Source organism: Zea mays, chromosome 4, assembly GCF_902167145.1.
Source record: "Zea mays cultivar B73 chromosome 4, Zm-B73-REFERENCE-NAM-5.0, whole genome shotgun sequence".
Classification (NCBI taxonomy): Eukaryota; Viridiplantae; Streptophyta; class Magnoliopsida; order Poales; family Poaceae; genus Zea; species Zea mays.
The window spans coordinates 165,133,567-165,153,709 of NC_050099.1; the positions used below are offsets into that span (position 1 = coordinate 165,133,567).

Consider the following 20,143-nt stretch of genomic DNA (forward strand, 5'->3'; position numbering starts at 1 on the left):
TTTGAGTTATGTCTTTGCAGAAGCTGGTGAACAGCCTGTGCTTTGAAGGAAGATGAGTTGGAGAATCGTTCCTGTTTGTTGTACCACTAGTTTAGGCGATCAAGTGCTGTATTTTGGTGTTGGTTTGTTGTGGGAACATGTTTTTAAGTGCTTTGCTTGTAATCTGAAGTTCTAGACCCACTGTGTAGCTTGGCTCTGAAGGGAAAAAAATGTACTCGTATTGTCATTGCTGACAGAATAGTTCATTAATACAGCTGCTATGCATAAAGAATCTTCAGCCACAAATTTTGCCACGGTTAAAACTCCAGAAATGAGGATTAGTTCTTCTTACATTTCCATTTTGAAGTTGTTTAGCAAACAGTCGCCTGCAGGGAAAGTAGTAACTGGATTCAGTCACTCATGCTGAAGTTAAATGTATAAAAGTCTCTTAACTTCACGGTAACATATACACGGCTCATACAAGTCTGAATTTGCATGAACATAGTCAAATTTTGTTTGATGTGCTCATTTTTTGGTAGAGTTATTGGATCGTCCGCCAGTTTGGGAATTCCGTGATGGCATGTACGGCCATTATGAACTCTGAACTTTAAACATGTTCAGGTTGGGCCGTAGGGGTTTATTTTGCCCTGATCTAACCACTACTGTGTTTTTTTTCATTTCACATGAGGCCAAGTGACTGCTGGCTTGGTCTTCAGGAAGCAGCTACTCACTTTCTACTGACTGAAACTGTGCAACAAATCCGCTGAACAAATTCCGGGAGCCAATGTCCCAGGCAGCAGTTCCATTCACCTGCAGAAAGCACAAGGCACTCGGTTCAGTTCAGGCTTCAGCACGGGAGGGTAGGACTCGAGGACAACCGATTTGCAGCTAACATACGTTGAGGCACGGCTCGGTCGTCGACGGTCCGGCCGCCACCGATACCGACGCGGCAGCCGACACAGGGCAGCTCGCGCCGGCGGGCGCGTACGGGTTGTTGACGACCATGTCCAGCCCAAATCCGGTGGAGTTTGCCGCTGCAGATGGATGCATCTGCGGCATGTGGCTCATCTGAAGGCAGGACGGCTCCAGCTGGCCGGCCGGCAGAGCCATCGCGGGCAGGGCTGCCGCCGGGCTGCGTCGTGACTGCTTCAGCTGCCGGCCGAAGAGGTCCTCGACGATGTCGAAGCTCACCACCGGGTTGGAAGCGGCGATCTTCATGGACAGGAACTGCAAGCAGGGGAGGGAGACACTCCGGTGAGCCGTGAGCGATTGCCCAACGACACTAGCTTATCAAGCCGGAAGAAGCGGAGAAGATGAAGCAGGCAGGCAGACAGGCCGGTCGGTCGGTACCTCGACTTGCTTCTGCAGGGACTGCACGTAGTTGATGATCTCGTCAAGCATGCCGGCCTTGCCCGTGACCTTGCTGCACCCGGGCACCAGCTCCTGCAGGTACCGCATCCGCTCGCTGATCCTCTCCCTCCTCACCTGTACGTCAGTTCGTTCGGCCATGAGCTCTAATGCACGCCGCAGGTCGGGTCGATCTATCGGTGCCCACGAGCAGCATGGACCATGGGGCACGCGCGCAAAGATGTTTGCCCAGTAACTCAGCTGTTAATATTACCCGCTCGGCGAGGCTGTGGCTGTCCGTGGCCTGGCCGCGGCGGGCCCGGACGTGGATGTAGTCGGTCTTATGGCCGGCAGCAGCAGCCGCCGCCGCCGCCGATGCAGCCTCGGCCTTTTTCTTTGTGCCTGCCTTTGGCCGCTCCTGCTTCCCTTTCCCTGGCGCCACGATCTCAGAGATGCCAGACAGCCGCTTCCCTCTGGGTCTCTTGCTCATGTCGTTTGCACCACCCTGCTAATTTCAATTTTTTTAACACAACTGTCAGTCAAAGACTTGACAATCCAGCAGAAAGCGTTGCTCCGGCAACCAGCACCGCCCATGCCTGAACCTCTCACCGTGGCATCGAGGCCGTCGTACGCGTCCGGTTTCCTCTTCCTGGAGCCGCCGCTGCCGCTGCAAGAGGACTCGTTGCCGTTGCCGGCCATGGCAGGCACGCCGAGGTTCGCGCCGCACATGGCGCCCAGGTCCGGCCACTCCTGGAGGCAGCCGAACGCGGTGGTGCACATTGCGCCGAACTTGTCGTCGTCGAGGTCGAGCCGCCCCTGGCAGAGGCTCTCGGCGGTCCCCCGGCATCGCGCCATTGCCAGCGACCCCAGAGGCGGGATCAAAACGCCGAGTCCTAAGACTAAGGGGGAGAAAGGGGGAAAAAACACGAGGACTCGGGGCAAGCTTTGCCTCGGCTGTTTTGGTGCAGGTCTCTGAGCCACCGACGAGTGAATCAACGCAGCGCGGTTAGCAATTACTATGTAGGAGGAGCGTGTGGCGTAGGGAGGATCTTGTGGCCTTGTGTGGGTGAAGCTTGCGTGTCCCTTTCGATCCCGGTTCTATGCCCAATTTCCCAATCAATATATATAGGGAGAACGGCTGGTGGGTAGATATGGGGTGCCCAGCGCCCTTTGCTTGGGGCGATGGTACTTGGCCATGGCAGATTGGATTTGGCTCTCCCTTTAGAGGTGCGAGTGCGATCATGTGAGGTAGGGTTTCGACACAGTGGTGTGGGGGAGTGTGTTTTTGAGCTGGCATATCGTAGGACCCCAGTTTGCCGGTGCCGGGCCGGGGGGCCTTCTCAGCTACGCGTAAACTTAAACTGCAACGCAGCAGGGCATCAGAAACGAGCACCCAAGACCGATGATCTACGAAAAAGTCAGCTTTTTAGCATCTACTAGTAATTAATTCATGCATAACATCTTCAAAATTCACGCGTTCCGAATGAAGGTATGACCTACGAGTAGTGCTCGGAATATGAACCAGGTATTTTAAGTCAGCACGAGCACGCCCTAAAAACAAAAGCTCAAATCACGATCCGACAAGAAATAATATATACCAAGCTAACACAACCTAAAGACGGATCTAGGCTGAGTCTAAAATTCTGGCCCAACGGGTCCTCGACACAGACCACACAAATGGATCGACACGACCCAGTGAAGCTCATACTTTTTAATTTTATAATTTAGTAAGCTACAAACTTTATATTGTTGTGATATTTAGCCTTTATAGGACCGAATTATGTTAGGATTGTTTAATATCTTTAATTTAGTATATTATGGACTTTATGTTGTTGTTGTATTTTGATTTTATGTGGTTAAATATATGGGTCGAGTTTGAGCCGGCACGACCCAACGAAGACACAATATGTGGTTTAGGATCGGACTGGCCACTGTTTTACATTTCAGTCTGGCACAAAATGGTCCAAAAGTTTTTAGATTTTTTGGCCTGAACTTGTTTAATACGAAGCACGATATACTCGGACCAGGTCGATCTGGCCCAATTCATAGCACTACTCAGGAGTCACGAATGGCCAACGAGAGTATGAACAGCCTGCTCGGGTTCTAGCTGTGCGTGTGCTGGCAGTGAGATGCGCCATTCTGAGATTTCCCTGATGCTGCAGAAGGACGAGAGGGGAGGCGACAGCTGCTCGATCTTATCTGTGCTGGCCGGGCACCAGTGACTCACCACACGTTGCCACGTCGGCTTCCCACAGTAACAGGTAAGGTCACCAGAAAGATGGTTTGAATCTGTCATCTTTACCAAGCAAGGATAAACCTAGAAAAAAAGCACGAATAACAAGGCAATTGATAATGGAATGTCTAAATTAGTAAGGCTGTCTAGCACCTTACATATCATATCTCCTATCACATCTTCTATTTAAAATTTTACTCTATAAATAATAAAGTATATAATATAAAATAATATTTTGCATGACTATGTATGATCTACTGAAGACAACTTAATAAAGCCTACGCTAACGGTCTTTTATGCATAACCTCAGGTTATTTTTAGAATCTAGAGTTATCATGTGATGACGGGACAACGATGAAGGTGCAATGCGCACTACTGGAGTCCGGATAACGGGGCTTCCGTTCAATAACTTTTGTTCCAGTTGATTTAAAACTAATATTGAGATTGGTTTCAGTGCCGGTTTTAAATCTGAAGATATATGTAAAAGATATTAGAACCAATTATTCTCCAACCGATACTAATATTAGAGAAATTAGTATCGGTTTATTACCTGTCGGGGATCATAAATAGATGTACCCCTAATACTCCTAATCTCAGCTGGTAACCCCCATCAGCACAAAGCTGTGAAGGCCTGATGGGTGCGATTAAGTCAAGGCTCGGTCCACTCAAGGGACACGACCTCGCCTCGCCCGAGCCCAGCCTCGGGCAAGGACAGTCGACCCCGGAGGATTCACGTCTCGCCCGAGGGCCCCCTCAAGCAACGGACACACTTTCGGCTCGCCCGAGGCCCAGTATTCGCCGAGAAGCAACCTTGGCCGGATCGCCACACCGACCGACCGTATCGCAGGAGCATTTAATGCAAGGATGGCCTGACACCTTATCCTGACGCGCGCCCTTCAGTCGACAGAGCCGAAGTGACCGCAGTCACTTCGCCGCTCCACTGACCGGCCTGACAAGAAGACAGCGCCGCCTGCGCCGCTCCGACTGTTGTGCCACTCGACAGAGAGAGGCTGACAGCAGCCAAGTCCGGCCTCGGGCGCCATAGGAAGCTCCGCCTCGCCCGACCCCAGGGCTCGGACTCGGCCTCGGCCCCGGAAGACGACGAACTCCGCCTCGCCCGACCCCAGAGCTCGGACTCGGCCTCGGCCCCGGAAGACGACGGACTCCGCCTCGCCCGACCCCGGGGCTCGGACTCGGCCTCGGCCCCGGAAGACGACGAACTCCGCCTCGCCCGACCCCAGGGCTCGGACTCGGCCTCGGCTCCGGAAGACGACGAACTCCGCCTCGCCCGACCCCAGGGCTCGAACTCAGCCTTGGCCTCACACGATGGTCTCCGCCTCGCCCGACTCGGGGCTCGGACTCGACCTCGACCTCGGAAAACAGACTCGACCTCGACCTCAGAGGAGCCTCCGCCTCGCCCGACCCAGGGCTCGGACCGACCACGTCACAGGGGGCCATCATTACCCTACCCCTAGCTAGCTCAGGCTACGGGGAACAAGACCGGCGTCCCATCTGGCTCGCCCTGGTAAACAAATAATGATGGCGCCCCGCGTGCTCCATGACGACGGTGGCTCTCAGCCCCTTACGGAAGCAAGGAGACGTCAGCAAAGACTCGACAGCCCCGACAGCTGTCCTTCCGCAAGGCTCCAACGCTCCTCCGACGGCCACGACATCACATGAATAGGGTGCCAAAACCTCTCCGGCTGCCACGACGGCATGTACTTAGGGCACTAGCTCCTCTCTGCTAGACACGTTAGCACACTGCTACATCTCCTATTGTACACCTGGGCCCTCTCCTTACGCCTATAAAAGGAAGGTTCAGGGCACTCGTACGAGAAGGTTGGCCGCGCGGGAGAACGGGACGGCGCGTACAGGCCTCTCGCCCCTCCCACACGGACGCTTGTAACCCCCTACTACAAGCGCACCCGACCTGGGCGCAGGACAACACGAAGGCCGCGGGTTTCCCCTTTTTTGCCTGTCTCCCCTTTCTTCCCCCCTTCGTGCTGTCTCGCGCCGACCCATCTGGGCTGGGACACGCGGCGACAATTTACTCGTCGGTCTAGGGACCCCCCGAGGTCGAAACGCCGACAGTTGGCGCGCCAGGTAGGGGCCTGCTGCGTGTTGACGAACAGCCTCCCGTCAAGCTCCAGATGGGTAGTCTCCAGCAACCTTTCCAGCCCGGGACGGTGCTCCGTTTCGAGAGTCTCGAGTTCATGTCCCTCGACGACAGCTACGACATGATACTCCTTCCTCCGCCGCGCGACAGCGACAATGACGACCGACAACCCGCCCGCCGGCGGCGGAATCAATGACGTCTTCCCCACGTGGCGGAAGAACAACATTCGGGTTTGTCCCGTCGCCTCCCTCGCCGAAGGAGGAGGAGGCGGGGCAACTAAGGCCAAGCAGGAGGCGGCACCTCGTCGGCTGTCGAGCGAGTCGACGGCGCCGGCACCCCAACGGGGGACACGTCGGGCGTCGACCTCGCGTCTGAGACGAAGACGAGCGGCGTTTCCCTGCAACACGCCAACTCCAAGCGGACGGACGACGCCAGCACGCTCGCAAAGGACTTGCTGGGCGTCACCCTCATACCCGAGACAACGGTGCAGTCTGCCCCTGACGCGACTTCGTCATCGCCCGTCGACCAGGAGGTACCGACCGATTCCCATCTCGTGCCTTTTGGATTCAGCCTCGACCCACCAAGCGACTTCGCTTCGGTGGAAGCCTTCATAGAGGCATGTCCAAACCCTCCGGGGTAAGGTATGCGGTCACCCTGGGACCGGCTGACGGCCGTCTCGACCTACGGACCCTCGGGTTCCAAGGAAGATGACGAGCCCGACTTTTGTTGAGATTTCTCCGGGCTCAGTAACCCCAGTGCCATGCGGGACTTCATGACCGCATGCGACTATTGCCTTTCCGATTGTTCCGACGGTAGCCGCAGCTTCAGCGACGAGGACTGCGGCCCAAGTCGTGAATGTTTCCACGTCGATCTAGAGGGTGCCGGCGAAGGCAACCATCTTGGTATACCGGAAAACGGTGATCCCCCTAGGCCTACGCCTCGCGTTGACATCCTTCGGGAGCTAGTTGTGGTCCCAGTCCCTGCGGGGGGTCAGGACTCACAGCTCGAGCAAATCCACGAGGGGCAGGCCAGGCTCGACGAGGGAGCAGGAACACTTGAGCAGTTCCGGCGGAACACCGGGCAGGAATGGGCAGACCGAGCTCCGCCCGGAGAAGCGTGTCATCTGCCCCAGGGAATCCAGCTCCGCATTGCCGACGACGTCAGGGCAAGGCCGCCACCGGCTTCCAGTGTGGTCGGCCAGAACCTGGCTGCAGCAGCAATACTTCTCCGCGCGATGCCGGAGCCATCAACCACCGAGGGGCGGCGTATCCAGGGAGAGCTCAAGAATCTCCTGGAGGATGCCGCGGTCCGACGGGCCGAAAGCTCTGCCTCCCGAAGGCAGGGATACCGCTCGGAGCATTGCGCCGCGACTTCCTGATTCATGCGGGGAGCCTCGGTCCACACCGGGCGCACGCGCAACACAGCGCCTGCGGCCCCAGGTCGCCTCGGCAACGAGCACCACCACCGCAACCGTCAAACCCACCTTGACGAGAGGGTGCGCCGAGGCTACCACCCCAGGCATGGGGGACGCTACGATAGCGGGGAGGATCGGAGTCCCTCGCCCGAACCACCCGGTCCACAGGCTTTCAGCCGGGCCATACGACGGGCGCCGTTCCCGACCCGGTTCCGAACCCCGACAACTATCACAAAGTACTCGGGGGAGACGAGGCCGGAACTATGGCTCGCGGACTACCGGCTGGCCTGCCAACTGGGTGGAACGGACGATGACAACCTCATCATCCGCAACCTCCCCCTGTTCCTCTCCGACACCGCTCGAGCTTGGTTGGAGCACCTGCCTCCGGGGCAGATCTTCAACTGGGACGACCTGGTCCAAGCCTTCGCCGGCAACTTTCAGGGCACGTACGTGCGCCTTGGAAACTCCTGGGATCTCCGAAGCTGCCGCCAACAGCCGGGAGAGTCTCTCCGGGATTGCATCCGGCGATTCTCGAAACAGCGCACCGAGCTGCCCAATGTCACCGACTCGGATGTCATCGGCGCGTTCCTCGCCGGCACCACCTGCCGCGACCTGGTGAGCAAGCTGGGTCGCAAGACCCCCACCAGGGCGAGCGAGCTGATGGACATCGCCACCAAGTTCGCCTCTGGCTAGGAGGCGGTTGAGGTCATCTTCCGGAAGGCCAAGCAGCCCCAGGGCCGCCAGCCGGAAGATGTCCCCGAGGCGTCCACTCAGCGCGGCACCAAGAAGAAAGGCAAGAAGAAGTCGCAAGCGAAACGCGACGCCACCGACGCGGACCTTGTCGCCGCCGCCGAGTACAAGAATCCTCGGAAACCTTCCGGAGGCGACAATCTCTTCGACAAGATGCTCAAGGAGTCGTGCCCCTATCATCAGGGGCCCGTCAAGCACACCCTCGAGGAGTGCGTCATGCTTCGGCGCCACTTTCACAAGGCCGGGCCACCTGCGGAAGATGGCAGGGCCCACAACGACGACAAGAGGGAGGATCACAAGGCAGAGGAGTTCCCCGAGGTCCACGACTGCTTCATGATCTACGGTGGGCAAGTGGCTAATGCCTCGGCTCGACACCGCAAGCAAGAGCGTTGGGAGGTCTGCTCGGTAAAGGTGGCGGCGCCAGTCTACCTAGACTAGTCCGACAAGCCCATCACCTTCGACCAGGGCGACCACCCCGACCGCGTGCCGAGCCCAGGGAAATATCCGCTCGTTGTCGACCCCGTCATCGGCAACGTCAGGCTCACCAAGGTCCTCATGGATAGAGGCAGCAGCCTCAACATCATCTACGTCGAGACCCTCGGGCTCCTGCGGATCGATCTGTCCTCCGTCCGGGCGGGCGCGACGCCTTTTCACGGGATCATCCCCGGGAAACGCGTCCAGCCCCTTGGACAACTCGATCTGCCCGTCTGCTTCGGGACTCCCTCCAACTTCCGAAGGGAAACCCTCACGTTCGAGGTGGTCGGGTTTCGAGGAACCTACCACGCAGTGCTGGGGAGGCCATGCTACGCCAAGTTCATGGCCGTCCCCAACTACTCCTACCTCAAGCTCAAGATGTCGGACCCCAACGGGGTCATCACCGTCGGCCCCACGTACCGACACGCGTACGAATGCGACGTGGAGTACGCCGAGGCCCTCGCCGAATCCGAGGCCCTCATCGCCGACCTGGAGAGCCTCTCCAAGGAGGCGCCAGACATGAAGCGCCATGCCGACAATTTCGAGTCAGCGAAGACGGTCAAATCCGTCCCTCTCGACCCCAACAACGACGCCTCCAAGCAGATCCGGATCGGCCCCGAGCTCGACCCCAAATAGGAAGCAGTGCTCGTCGACTTTCTCCGCGCGAACGCCGAAGTCTTTGCGTGGAGTCCCTCGGACATGCCTGGCATACCGAGGGAAGTCGCCGAGCACTCGCTGGACATCCGAGCTGGGGCCCGACCCGTGAAGCAGCCTCTGCGCCGATTCAATGAAGAAAAACGCAGAGCCATAGGCGAGGAGATCCACAAGCTGATGGCTGCAGGGTTTGTCGGCGTTTCGAGACCGGGGGGTCCCTAAGCCGACGAGTGAGTGTGCCGCGTGCCCCAGCCCAGATGGGTCGAGCGCGTGGGCGAGCGCGAAGGGGGGGAAAGCGAGGTGGCCGGAGACGGGCGTGAGAGAGGTGGAAATCCCGCAGCCTTCGTGTTCGTCCCGCGCCCAGGTCGGGTGCGCTTGCAGTAGGGGGTTACAAGCGTCCACGCGGGTGAGGGAAGCGAGCGGCCCCAGGAGAGCGCCTGTCCCGCCCTCGTTCCCGCGCGGCCAACCTTCTCTAAGAAGGCCCTGGTCCTTCCTTTTATAGGCGTAAGGAGAGGATCCAGGTGTACAATGGGGATGTAGCAGAGTGCTACGTGTCTAGCGGAGGGAGAGCTAGCGCCCTAAGTATATGCCAATGTGGTAGCCGGAGAGATCTTGGCACCCTGCTGGTGTGATGTCGTGGCTGTCGGAGGAGCAACGGAGCCTGGCGGAGGGACAGCTGTCGGAGTGGTTGAGTCCTTGCTGACGTCCCCCTGCTTCCGTAAGAGAGCTGAGAGCCACCGTCGTCACAGGGCTAGCGAGGCGCCATCATTGCCTATCTGGCGGAGCTAGCCAGACGGGACACCGATCTTGTTCTCTGCGGCCCGAGTCGGCTCGGGGTAGGGTGATGATGGCGCTTCCTGTTGACGTGGCGGGCCCGTGCCCTAGGTCGGGCGACGTGGAGGCTCCTCTGAAGCCGAGGTCGAGTCTGTCTCCCATGGCCGAGGCCGAGCCCGAGCCCCTGGGTCGGGCGAGGCGGAGGTTGTTCGGCAGAGGCCAGGGCGGAGTCCGAGCCCTGGGGTCGGGCGAAGCGGAGTTCGTCGTCTTCCGGGGCTGAGCCCGAGTCCGAGCCCTGGGTCGGGCGGAGCGGAGTTCGCCGTCTTCCGGGGCTTAGCCCGAGTCCGAGCCCTGGGTCGGGCGGAGCGGAGTTCGCCGTCTTCCGGGGCTTAGCCCGAGTCCGAGCCCTAGGTCGGGCGAAGCGGAGTTCGCCATCTTCCGGGGCTTAGCCCGAGTCCGAGCCCTGGGTCGGGCGGAGCGGAGTTCGCCGTCTTCCGGGGCTGAGCCCGAGTCCGAGCCCTGGGTCGGGCGGAGCGGAGTTCGCCGTCTTTCGGGGCTTAGCCCGAGTCCGAGCCCTGGGTCGGGCGGAGCGGAGTTTCCTATGGCGCCTTTGGCAGGGCCTGACTGCCTGTCAGTCTCACTCTGTCAAGCGGCGCTGCAGTCGGAGTGGCGCAGGCGGCGCTGTCCTTCTGTCAGACCGGTCAGTGGAGCGGCGAAGTGACGGCGGTCACTTCGGCTCTGCCGGGGGGCGCGCGTCAGGATAAAGGTGTCAGGCCACCTTTGCGTTAAATGCTCCTGCGACTCGGTCGGTCGGTGCGGCGATTTAGTCAGGGTTGCTTCTTAGCGAAGGCAAGGCCTCGGGCGAGCCGGAGATGTGTCCGCCGTTAAAGGGGGGCCTCGGGCGAGACGGAAATCCCTCGGGGTCGGCTGCCCTTGTCCGAGGCTAGGCTCGGGCGAGGCGTGATCGAGTCGCTCGTATGGACTGATCCCTGACTTAATCGCACCCATCAGGCCTCTGCAGCTTTATGCTGATGGGGGTTACCAGCTGAGAATTAGGCGTCTTGAGGGTACCCCTAATTATGGTCCCCGACAGTAGCCCCCGAGCCTCGAAGGGAGTGTTAGCACTCGCTTGGAGGCTTTCGTCGCACTTTTTTGCAAGGGGACCAGCCTTTCTCGGTTGCATTTTGTTCCGGTGGGTGCGCGCGAGCGCACCCGCCGGGTGTAGCCCCCGAGGCCTCGGAGGAGTGGTTTCACTCCCCCGAGGTCTTAATGCCTTGCGTAATGATTTGGCTGGTCTGGTTGTTCCCTCATGCGAACTGGCCGTAGCCCGGGTGCACGGTCGGGGCCCAAGCTCTCGGGCTGGTATGTTGACGCTGTCAACGGTTCGACCGGAGCCGGGTTTGCGAGAGCAGCCCCCGAGCCTCCGCACAGGGCGAGAGGGCGATCAGGGACAGACTCGGCTTTTTACATACGCCCCTACGTCGCCTTTCCGCAAGGAGGAGGGGGGGGGGGAGAGCGCCATGTTACCCTCGATGGGCACCGAACATGGTGTCTCCGGTGAGCTGCAAGCGGGTAATCCGAGTGGACGTCCGTGCCCCGTTCGTTGGGGGTCGGCTAGGGGCCCAGAGGCACGCCCAAAAGTACCTGCGGGTGATCTGCCGGACCCGGTCCCCTGGCGACGGGGTCCGAGGGCTCGATGCCTCCCTCTGATGGGATTCTGTTACAAGATCGCTCCCACTGGTCTCGGAAATGTCCTAGGGTACCTCGGGAGCATAGCCCGAGCCTCGGTTATGTATCGAACGTACCCCTGGTCATCCCTCGCTCGGCGTCTGAGGCGACTGTGAACCCTTCGGGGGCCAGCCTTCGAACCCCTGATCAGTAATGGGCGCGGAGCCCGAGTAGCCTGAGGCGGCCGTGGAGCCCTTCGGGGGGCCGGCCTTCGAACCTCTGACCAGTAGTGGGTGTAGGGCCCACGCGATCTGAGGCGACTGTTGAACCCCTCGGAGGGCCAGCCTTCGAACCTCTGATCAGTAGGGGGGCTCGGAGCCCGGTTCCTTCACAGGGAAGGATCCTTTTCGGGGTATCCCCCTTTCCCGGTCCCTGTTGCAAGAGATAGAGAAAGAGGAAAAAAGGAAAAGGATACGAAATCGAACGACGTGGCGTACCTTTTTGGCGCGGTTATTACGGCGAAGGCGAAGCGTCGCCCGCTTCTCCTGCCAGAAGCGCCGCCTGTCCCGCCGCGGAGTTAATGCAACGGGGCGAGTGGTTGGCGGGGCGGCCGTTGCGCGTGCGCGAGCCATTCGAGGAACGGATCACGGGCGCCCTATCTTCACGCCGTGAGAGAGGGTTCTCTTGCTGCCCCTGGATGGGACGTGAGTCTGGCCGACGACGTGACCGCCGCTCCCGCCCGCCTGCCACCGTCATTACTGCCGCCCTACTTTCGGCTGCATTGACTATCGCGCCAGGCTGGCGCTGCTGGGTCGTGCGCTGGGCCGCCTTGAGTCGCGGTATTGGTTCCGCAACCGAAGAGGCGCGGTGGTGGCGCAAGTGGCGGCGCAGTTGCTTGCATGCAGCATCTGGCGCGCCGGTTGCGTGACGCGTGGGCCTGGGCCTCCATGCTGTCGTGTTGGGAGTCGGAGAAGCGCGTCCACCTGGCGCGGTTGCATGCCGCCTGCATGGATGCCCGCCCCTTCTGCCCGTTGGTCTGGGCAAAAGTGGGGGGTCGCTTGTAACTGCTGGGCGGTTGTGTGCGCCACGCGCGGCGGTTTGGCTTCTTCTGCTCTGAGCCGGTTTGCAGGACATGCGGGACCCAGCCCCCGCGCCGCAGGGGAGGGTGAAAGGGAAATGTGCCCTTGGGCCATTTCTAAGTATTTTGGTGATTGAATGTCAACACAAGTGCTTAAATGTGCCCATGGTTGAACAAAGTGCAAATCACAAGTAAAGGTATGTTTCTAAGCCTTAGTACATTGGTTTTGTGTACTAATATCTTGTCTAAGTGTTAGAAACAGGAAGAAGAAGAAAAGAAAAGAAGTGGAGAGTGGCTGTGTACAGCCAAAGGCTGTTTCGGGCTGGGGCACCGGACTGTCCGGTGTGCACCGGACAGTGTCCGGTGCGCCAGACCAGCGCGGCGCAAACCAGCCGCTCTCGGGTTTTTCTCCGGCGACTTCGGCTAAAATTCACCGGACTGTCCGGTGAGCCAACGGTCGGCCGGGCCAACGGTCGGCCGCGCGATCGGCGCGCGACACGTGGCCGAGCCAACGGTCGGAAAGGTACACCGGACTGTCCGGTGTGCACCGGACATGTCCGGTGCGCCAACTGTGCGCAGATCTGCATCAGAAAGCAACGGTCGGATGAGCTTTTTATGGAAACAAATCGGGCACCGGACAGTGTCCGGTGTGCACCGGACTGTCCGGTGCGCCCGACGACAGAAGGCAAGGATAGCCTTCCAGATGTGTTCTCAACGGCTCCTAGCTGCCTTGGGGCTATAAAAGGGACCCCTAGGCGCATGGAGGAGGACACCAAGCATTCCTACAACCTTTCTAAGCACCAAGACATTGATCTAGCGCATTCGATTCATTGTGATAGCATATAGAGCTCTTGTGGAGTTGTGTACTCTTTGAATTGTGTTGCGAGCTCTTATTGCTGCTTGTGTGCGTGTTGCTCTGATCTTTTGAAGTCTTGTGTGCGTTGCTCATTCCCTCCCTTGCTCCGTGATTCTCTGTGAACATCTTTTGTAAGGGCGAGAGGCTCCAAGCTGTGGAGATTCCTCGCAAACGGGATTGAGAAAAGAAAAGCAAGAACACCGTGGTATTCAAGTTGATCATTGGATCACTTGAGAGGAGTTGAGTGCAACTCTCGTCCGTTGGGACGCCACAACGTGGAGTAGGCAAGTTTTGTACTTGGCCGAACCACGGGATAACCACCGTGTCATCTCTGTGATTGAATTCTTGTGGTTATTGTGTTTTTGACTCCTCTCTAGCCACTTGGCATAAACTGTGCTAACGCTTAATCAAAGTTTTGTGGCTATAAGTTTAAGCTTTTACAGGATCACCTATTCACCCCCCCCTCTAGGTGCTCTCAATTGGTATCAGAGCCGTTCTCTTCAAGAAAGGGACTAACCGCCCGAAGAAATGGATCCTAAGGGGAAGGGAATTGTGATCAACGACAAGGAGAAGGAGTCCTTCGTCAACGAGCCAAGGGATGACAAGTCCAACGACTCGGGCTCGGGCCACAGGCGCAAAGATGGGAAGAAGAAGAAGACAAGGCGCATCAAGGAGATCGTCTACTACGACAGCGACGAATCCTCTTCTTCCCAAAAGGACGACGACCACGACAAACAAAAGACGGTTAACTCAAACTTTTCTTTTGATTATTCACGCATTCCACATAGCTCAAATGCTCATTTGCTCCCCATTCCACTTGGCAAGCCTCCTCACTTTGATGGAGAGGACTACGGATTTTGGAGTCACAAAATGCGTACTCACCTATTTTCTCTCCATCCAAGCATTTGGGAGATTGTTGAAAGTGGAATGAAATTTGATAGCTCGGATAGCCCTTCATTCATTAATGAGCAAATCCATAAGAATGCACAAGCTACCACTGTTCTTCTAGCTTCATTGTGCAGGGATGAATATAACAAAGTGAGTGGCTTGGATAACGCCAAACAGATCTGGGACACCCTCAAGATTTCTCATGAGGGGAATGACGTTACCTTGCTCACCAAAATGGAGTTGGTGGAAGGCGAGCTTGGACGGTTCACGATGATAAGGGGCGAGGAGCCAACTCAGACATACAACGGCTCAAGACCCTTATCAACAAAATAAGGAGCTACGGAAGCACGCGATGGACGGACCACGACGTCGTCCGACTAATGCTCAGGTCCTTTACCGTTCTTGATCCTCATTTGGTGAATAATATTCGTGAGAATCCCAGGTACACCAAAATGTCGCCCGAAGAAGTCCTAGGAAAATTCGTCAGCGGGCGAATGATGATCAAGGAGGCAAGGTATGTGGACGACGCCTTGAATGGACCGATCAACGAGCCGCAACCTCTTGCTCTCAAAGCAACAAGGAGCAAGGAAGCGCTACCCAGCAAGGTGGCGCAAATTGAAGCGGCCGGTCTTAGTGATGAAGAGATGGCCCTCATCATCAAAAGATTCAAGACGGTGCTAAAGAGTCGCAATGGACAGCCAAGCAAGACTAAGACCAAGGGAAAGCGATCATGCTTCAAATGCGGTAAGCTTGGTCATTTTATTGCTAACTGTCCGGATAATGAAAGTGACCAGGAAAAGGGGAACAAAAGAGAGAAGAAGAAGCACTACAAGAAAGCCAAGGGCGAAGCACATATCGGAAAGGAGTGGGATTCGGACTGCTCCTCCTCCGACTCCGACAATGAAGGACTCGCCGCCACCGCCTTCAACAAGTTATCTCTCTTCCCCAACGAGCGTCATACTTGCCTTATGGCAAGGGAGAAGAAGGTGAGTACTCGAGATACCACTTATGTTTCTTCTAGTGATGATGAATCTAGTGATGAAGATGAAATTGATTATTCATGCTTGTTTAAAGGTCTAGACAGAACCAAGGTAGACAAAATTAATGAATTGATTGATGCCTTGAATGATAAGAACATACTTGTAGAAAAGCAAGAGGATTTGTTGTATGAAGAACATGATAAATTTGTTAGTGCACAAAATTCTCTTGCTCTAGAAATTAAAAGAAATGAAATGCTTTCTTGTGAATTATCTTCTTGCCATGAGACAATTTCTAAATTAAGAAGCATTAATGATGAATTGAATGCTAAATTAGAAGTAGCAAATAAATCTAACTCTTGTGTAGAACATGTTGCAATTTGTACTAGGTGTAAGGATTTTGACATTAATGCTTGTAATGAACACCTAGTTTCAATTTCAAAACTAAATGATGAAGTAGCTAGTCTTAATGCTCAACTTAAGACTAGCAAAAGTGATTTTGAAAAGCTAAAATTTGCTAGGGATGCCTACACGGTTGGTAGACACCCCTCAATTAAGGATGGACTTGGTTTCAAGAAGGAAGCCAAGAACTTAACAAGCCATAAGGCTCCCATTCCCGCCAAGGAGAAAGGGAAGGCCCCTATGGCTACTAGTGCTAAAAGGAACCATGCCTTTTTGTATCATGATAGAAGACATACTAGAAATGCAAATAGAAGTTATGATGCTTTTGATTCATATGTTTATGATTCTCATGCCATGTTTGCTCCTAGTTCTTCTTATGTGTATGATAGAAATGTTACTAGGAAAAATGTTGTTCCTAAAAAGAATGTTATTCATGCTCCTAGGAAAGTAGCAAATGAACCTTCTACCATTTATTATACTTGCAATGCTCCCTTTGCTATTTGTAGAAAGGGCAAGAAGGTAATTGCTAGGAAGTTAGGGGCAAGATGCAAGGGAGATAAAACTTGCATTTGGGTCCCTAAGAATATATGTGCTAACCTTGTAGGACCCAACATGAGTTGGGTACCTAAGACCCAAGCCTAAATTTGCCTTGCAGGTTTATGCATCCGGGGGTTCAAGCTGGATTATCGACAGCGGATGCACAAACCATATGACGGGGGAGAAGAAGATGTTCACCTCCTACGTCAAGAATAAGGATTCCCAAGATTCTATTATATTCGGTGATGGGAATCAAGGCAAGGTAAAAGGGTTAGGTAAAATTGCAATTTCTAATGAGCACTCAATTTCTAATGTGTTTTTAGTTGAGTCTTTGGGATACAATTTGCTATCAGTTAGTCAATTATGCAACATGGGGTACAACTGTCTATTTACAAATGTAGATGTGTCTGTCTTTAGAAGAAGTGATGGTTCACTAGCTTTTAAGGGTGTATTAGACGGCAAACTTTATTTAGTTGATTTTGCAAAAGAAGAGGCTGGTCTAGATGCATGCTTAATAGCTAAGACTAGCATGGGCTGGCTGTGGCATCGCCGCTTAGCACATGTGGGGATGAAGAACCTTCACAAGCTTCTAAAGGGAGAACACGTGATAGGGTTGACTAACGTACAATTCGAAAAAGATAGACCTTGTGCAGCTTGTCAAGCAGGTAAACAGGTGGGAGGAGCGCATCACAGCAAGAATGTGATGACCACTTCAAGACCTCTGGAGCTGTTGCATATGGATCTCTTCGGACCCGTCGCCTATCTGAGCATAGGAGGAAGTAAGTATGGTCTGGTTATTGTTGATGACTTTTCCCGCTTCACTTGGGTGTTCTTTTTGCAGGATAAGTCTGAAACCCAAGGGACCCTCAAGCGCTTCCTCAGGAGAGCTCAAAATGAGTTTGAGCTCAAAGTGAAGAAGATAAGGAGCGACAACGGGTCCGAGTTCAAGAATCTTCAAGTGGAGGAATTCCTTGAAGAAGAAGGGATCAAGCATGAGTTCTCCGCTCCCTACACACCACAGCAAAATGGTGTGGTAGAGAGGAAGAACAGGACGCTCATCGATATGGCGAGGACGATGCTAGGAGAGTTCAAGACCCCCGAGTGCTTTTGGACGGAAGCCGTGAACACGGCTTGCCACGCCATCAACAGGGTCTACCTTCATCGCCTCCTCAAGAAGACGTCGTATGAGCTACTAACCGGTAACAAACCCAATGTATCGTACTTTCGTGTATTTGGGAGTAAATGCTACATTCTAGTGAAGAAGGGTAGAAATTCTAAGTTTGCTCCCAAAGCTGTAGAAGGGTTTTTTATTAGGTTATGACTCAAATACAAAGGCGTATAGAGTCTTCAACAAATCATCGGGTTTGGTTGAAGTCTCTAGCGACGTTGTATTTGATGAGACTAATGGCTCTCCAAGAGAGCAAGTTGTTGATTGTGATGATGCAGATGAAGAAGACGTTCCAACGGCCGCCATACGCACCATGGCGATTGGAGAAGTACGGCCACAGGAACAAGATGAACAAGATCAACCCTCTTCCTCAATTATGGTGCATCCCCCGACTCAAGACGATGAACAGGTACCTCAAGTGGAGGCGTGTGATCAAGGGGGAGCACAAGATGACCATGTGATGGAGGAAGAAGCGCAACCGGCACCTCCAACCCAAGTTCGAGCAATGATTCAAAGGGATCATCCTGTCGACCAAATTCTGGGTGACATTAGCAAGGGAGTAACTACTCGATCTCGACTAGTTAATTTTTGTGAGCATTACTCCTTTGTCTCTTCTATTGAGCCTTTCAGGGTAGAGGAGGCCTTGCTAGATCCAGACTGGGTGTTGGCCATGCAGGAGGAGCTCAACAACTTCAAAAGAAATGAAGTTTGGACACTGGTGCCTCGTCCGAAGCAAAATGTTGTGGGAACCAAGTGGGTGTTCCGCAACAAACAGGACGAGCACGGGGTGGTGACGAGAAACAAGACTCGACTTGTGGCAAAAGGCTATGCCCAAGTCGCAGGTTTGGATTTCGAGGAGACTTTTGCTCCTGTGGCTAGGCTAGAATCAATTCGTATCTTGCTAGCATATGCCGCTCATCACTCTTTCAGGTTGTACCAAATGGATGTGAAGAGCGCTTTCCTCAACGGGCCAATCAAGGAGGAGGTGTACGTAGAGCAACCCCCTGGCTTCGAGGATGAACGGTACCCCGACCATGTGTGTAAGCTCTCTAAGGCGCTCTATGGACTTAAGCAAGCCCCAAGAGCATGGTATGAATGCCTTAGAGACTTTCTAATTGTTAATGCTTTCAAGGTTGGGAAAGCCGATCCAACTCTTTTTACAAAGACATGTGATGGTGATCTGTTTGTGTGCCAAATTTATGTCGATGACATAATATTTGGTTCTACTAACCAAAAGTCTTGTGAAGAGTTTAGCAGGGTGATGACGCAAAAATTCGAGATGTCGATGATGGGCGAGTTGAACTACTTCCTTGGGTTCCAAGTGAAGCAACTCAAGGACGGCACCTTCATCTCCCAAACGAAGTACACGCAAGATCTGTTAAAGCGGTTTGGGATGAAGGACGCCAAGCCCGCAAAGACTCCGATGGGAACCGACGGACACACCGACCTCAACAAAGGAGGTAAGTCCGTTGATCAAAAAGCATACCGGTCAATGATAGGGTCATTACTTTACTTATGTGCTAGTAGACCGGATATTATGCTTAGCGTATGCATGTGTGCTAGATTTCAATCCGATCCTAAGGAGTGTCACTTAGTGGCGGTGAAGCGGATTCTTAGATATTTAGTTGCTACGCCTTGCTTCGGGCTCTGGTATCCAAAGGGGTCTACCTTTGACTTAGTTGGATACTCAGACTCCGACTATGCTGGATGTAAGGTCGATAGGAAGAGTACATCGGGGACGTGCCAATTCTTAGGAAGGTCCCTGGTGTCATGGAATTCTAAGAAACAAACTTCCGTTGCCCTATCCACCGCTGAGGCCGAGTATGTTGCCGCAGGACAGTGTTGCGCGCAACTACTTTGGATGAGGCAAGCCCTCAGGGACTTTGGCTACAATCTGAGCAAAGTCCCACTCCTATGTGACAATGAGAGTGCTATCCGCATGGCGGAGAATCCTGTTGAGCACAGCCGCACAAAGCACATAGATATCCGGCATCACTTTTTGAGAGACCACCAGCAAAAGGGAGATATCGAAGTGTTTCATGTTAGCACCGAGAACCAGCTAGCCGATATCTTCACTAAGCCTCTAGATGAGAAGACCTTTTGCAGGTTGCGTAGTGAGCTAAATGTCATAGATTCGCGGAACCTGGATTGAATTGTAGCATACATGTACTTATGCTTTTGATCATGTTCCTTTTTGCATTTTGTTGCTTTATTATGGTGCTCAAGTTGTAAAAACACTCCCCTGGACCTCACAAGTCCGTTGCAAAGTGATGCACATGTTTAGGGGGAGATGTGTTACAACTTGACCCTTTGAGACTAACCATGTGCTTGAGTTTGATGTTTTAGTCTCGAAGGAGGATTGAAAGGGAAAAGGTGGACTTGGACCATGAAAGACTTCCACTGCACTCCGATGAGAGGGTAACTTATTCCAAGTTCATCTCATGACATCTTATTGCCATTTGCTCTTAATTGAAGACTTTGGTGAGGCAATGGGGTTAAAAGGCCAAGATTAATCCCGTTTTGGTGCTTGATGCCAAAGGGGGAGAAAATAAAGGCCAAAGTGATAAATGGATCAGCTACCACTTGAGAGATTTGAAAATAGTAGAGTAAAGCTTTTGGTTTGTCAAAACTCTGTTTATTGTCTCTTCTGTCAAATATGGGCTTCTTGTGGGGAGAAGTAGTGATTATGGGAAAAAGGGGGAGTTTTTGAAATATTTGATCAATCTCTTTTGGAATGACTCTCTTTATGCCTCAACATGTGTGTTTGACATAGAAATAGAGATTTGAGTTTGATTTGCAAAAACAAACCAAGTGGTGGCAAAGGATGA

General features: G+C 54.2%; 1 protein-coding gene across 2 annotated transcripts; it reads right to left on the minus strand.

Moving 5' to 3' along the window:
* Positions 1-289: 289 nt before the first annotated feature.
* LOC100273484 (uncharacterized) lies at positions 290-2,552 on the minus strand. 2 transcript variants are annotated; one of them, NM_001147921.1, is made up of 5 exons: positions 1,936-2,409; positions 1,601-1,831; positions 1,330-1,464; positions 877-1,206; positions 290-789 (listed from the first exon to the last, which is right to left on the minus strand). In NM_001147921.1, the coding sequence occupies exons 1-5, from the start codon at positions 2,179-2,181 to the stop codon at positions 703-705; spliced, it is 1,029 nt and encodes a 342-aa protein (NP_001141393.1). In that variant the 5' UTR covers positions 2,182-2,409; the 3' UTR covers positions 290-702. The 2 variants fall into 2 exon arrangements, with proteins under 2 accessions (NP_001141393.1, XP_020406955.1); XM_020551366.3 differs by having other exon boundaries at positions 398-789; positions 1,601-1,834; positions 1,936-2,552.
* Positions 2,553-20,143: the final 17,591 nt, after the last annotated feature.

What these genes read in the sequence shown, in the direction of transcription:
- LOC100273484 (XM_020551366.3), bottom strand. Translation starts at nt 2,181, where the DNA reads ATGGCGCGATGCCGGGGGACCGCCGAGAGCCTCTGCCAGGGGCGGCTC. An exon ending in GCCACAGCCTCGCCGAGCGG is followed by an intron (nt 1,465 to 1,600) that starts GTAATATTAACA and finishes ACTGACGTACAG; the next exon opens with GTGAGGAGGGAGAGGATCAG. An exon ending in CGACCGAGCCGTGCCTCAAC is followed by an intron (nt 790 to 876) that starts GTATGTTAGCTG and finishes TGCTTTCTGCAG; the next exon opens with GTGAATGGAACTGCTGCCTG.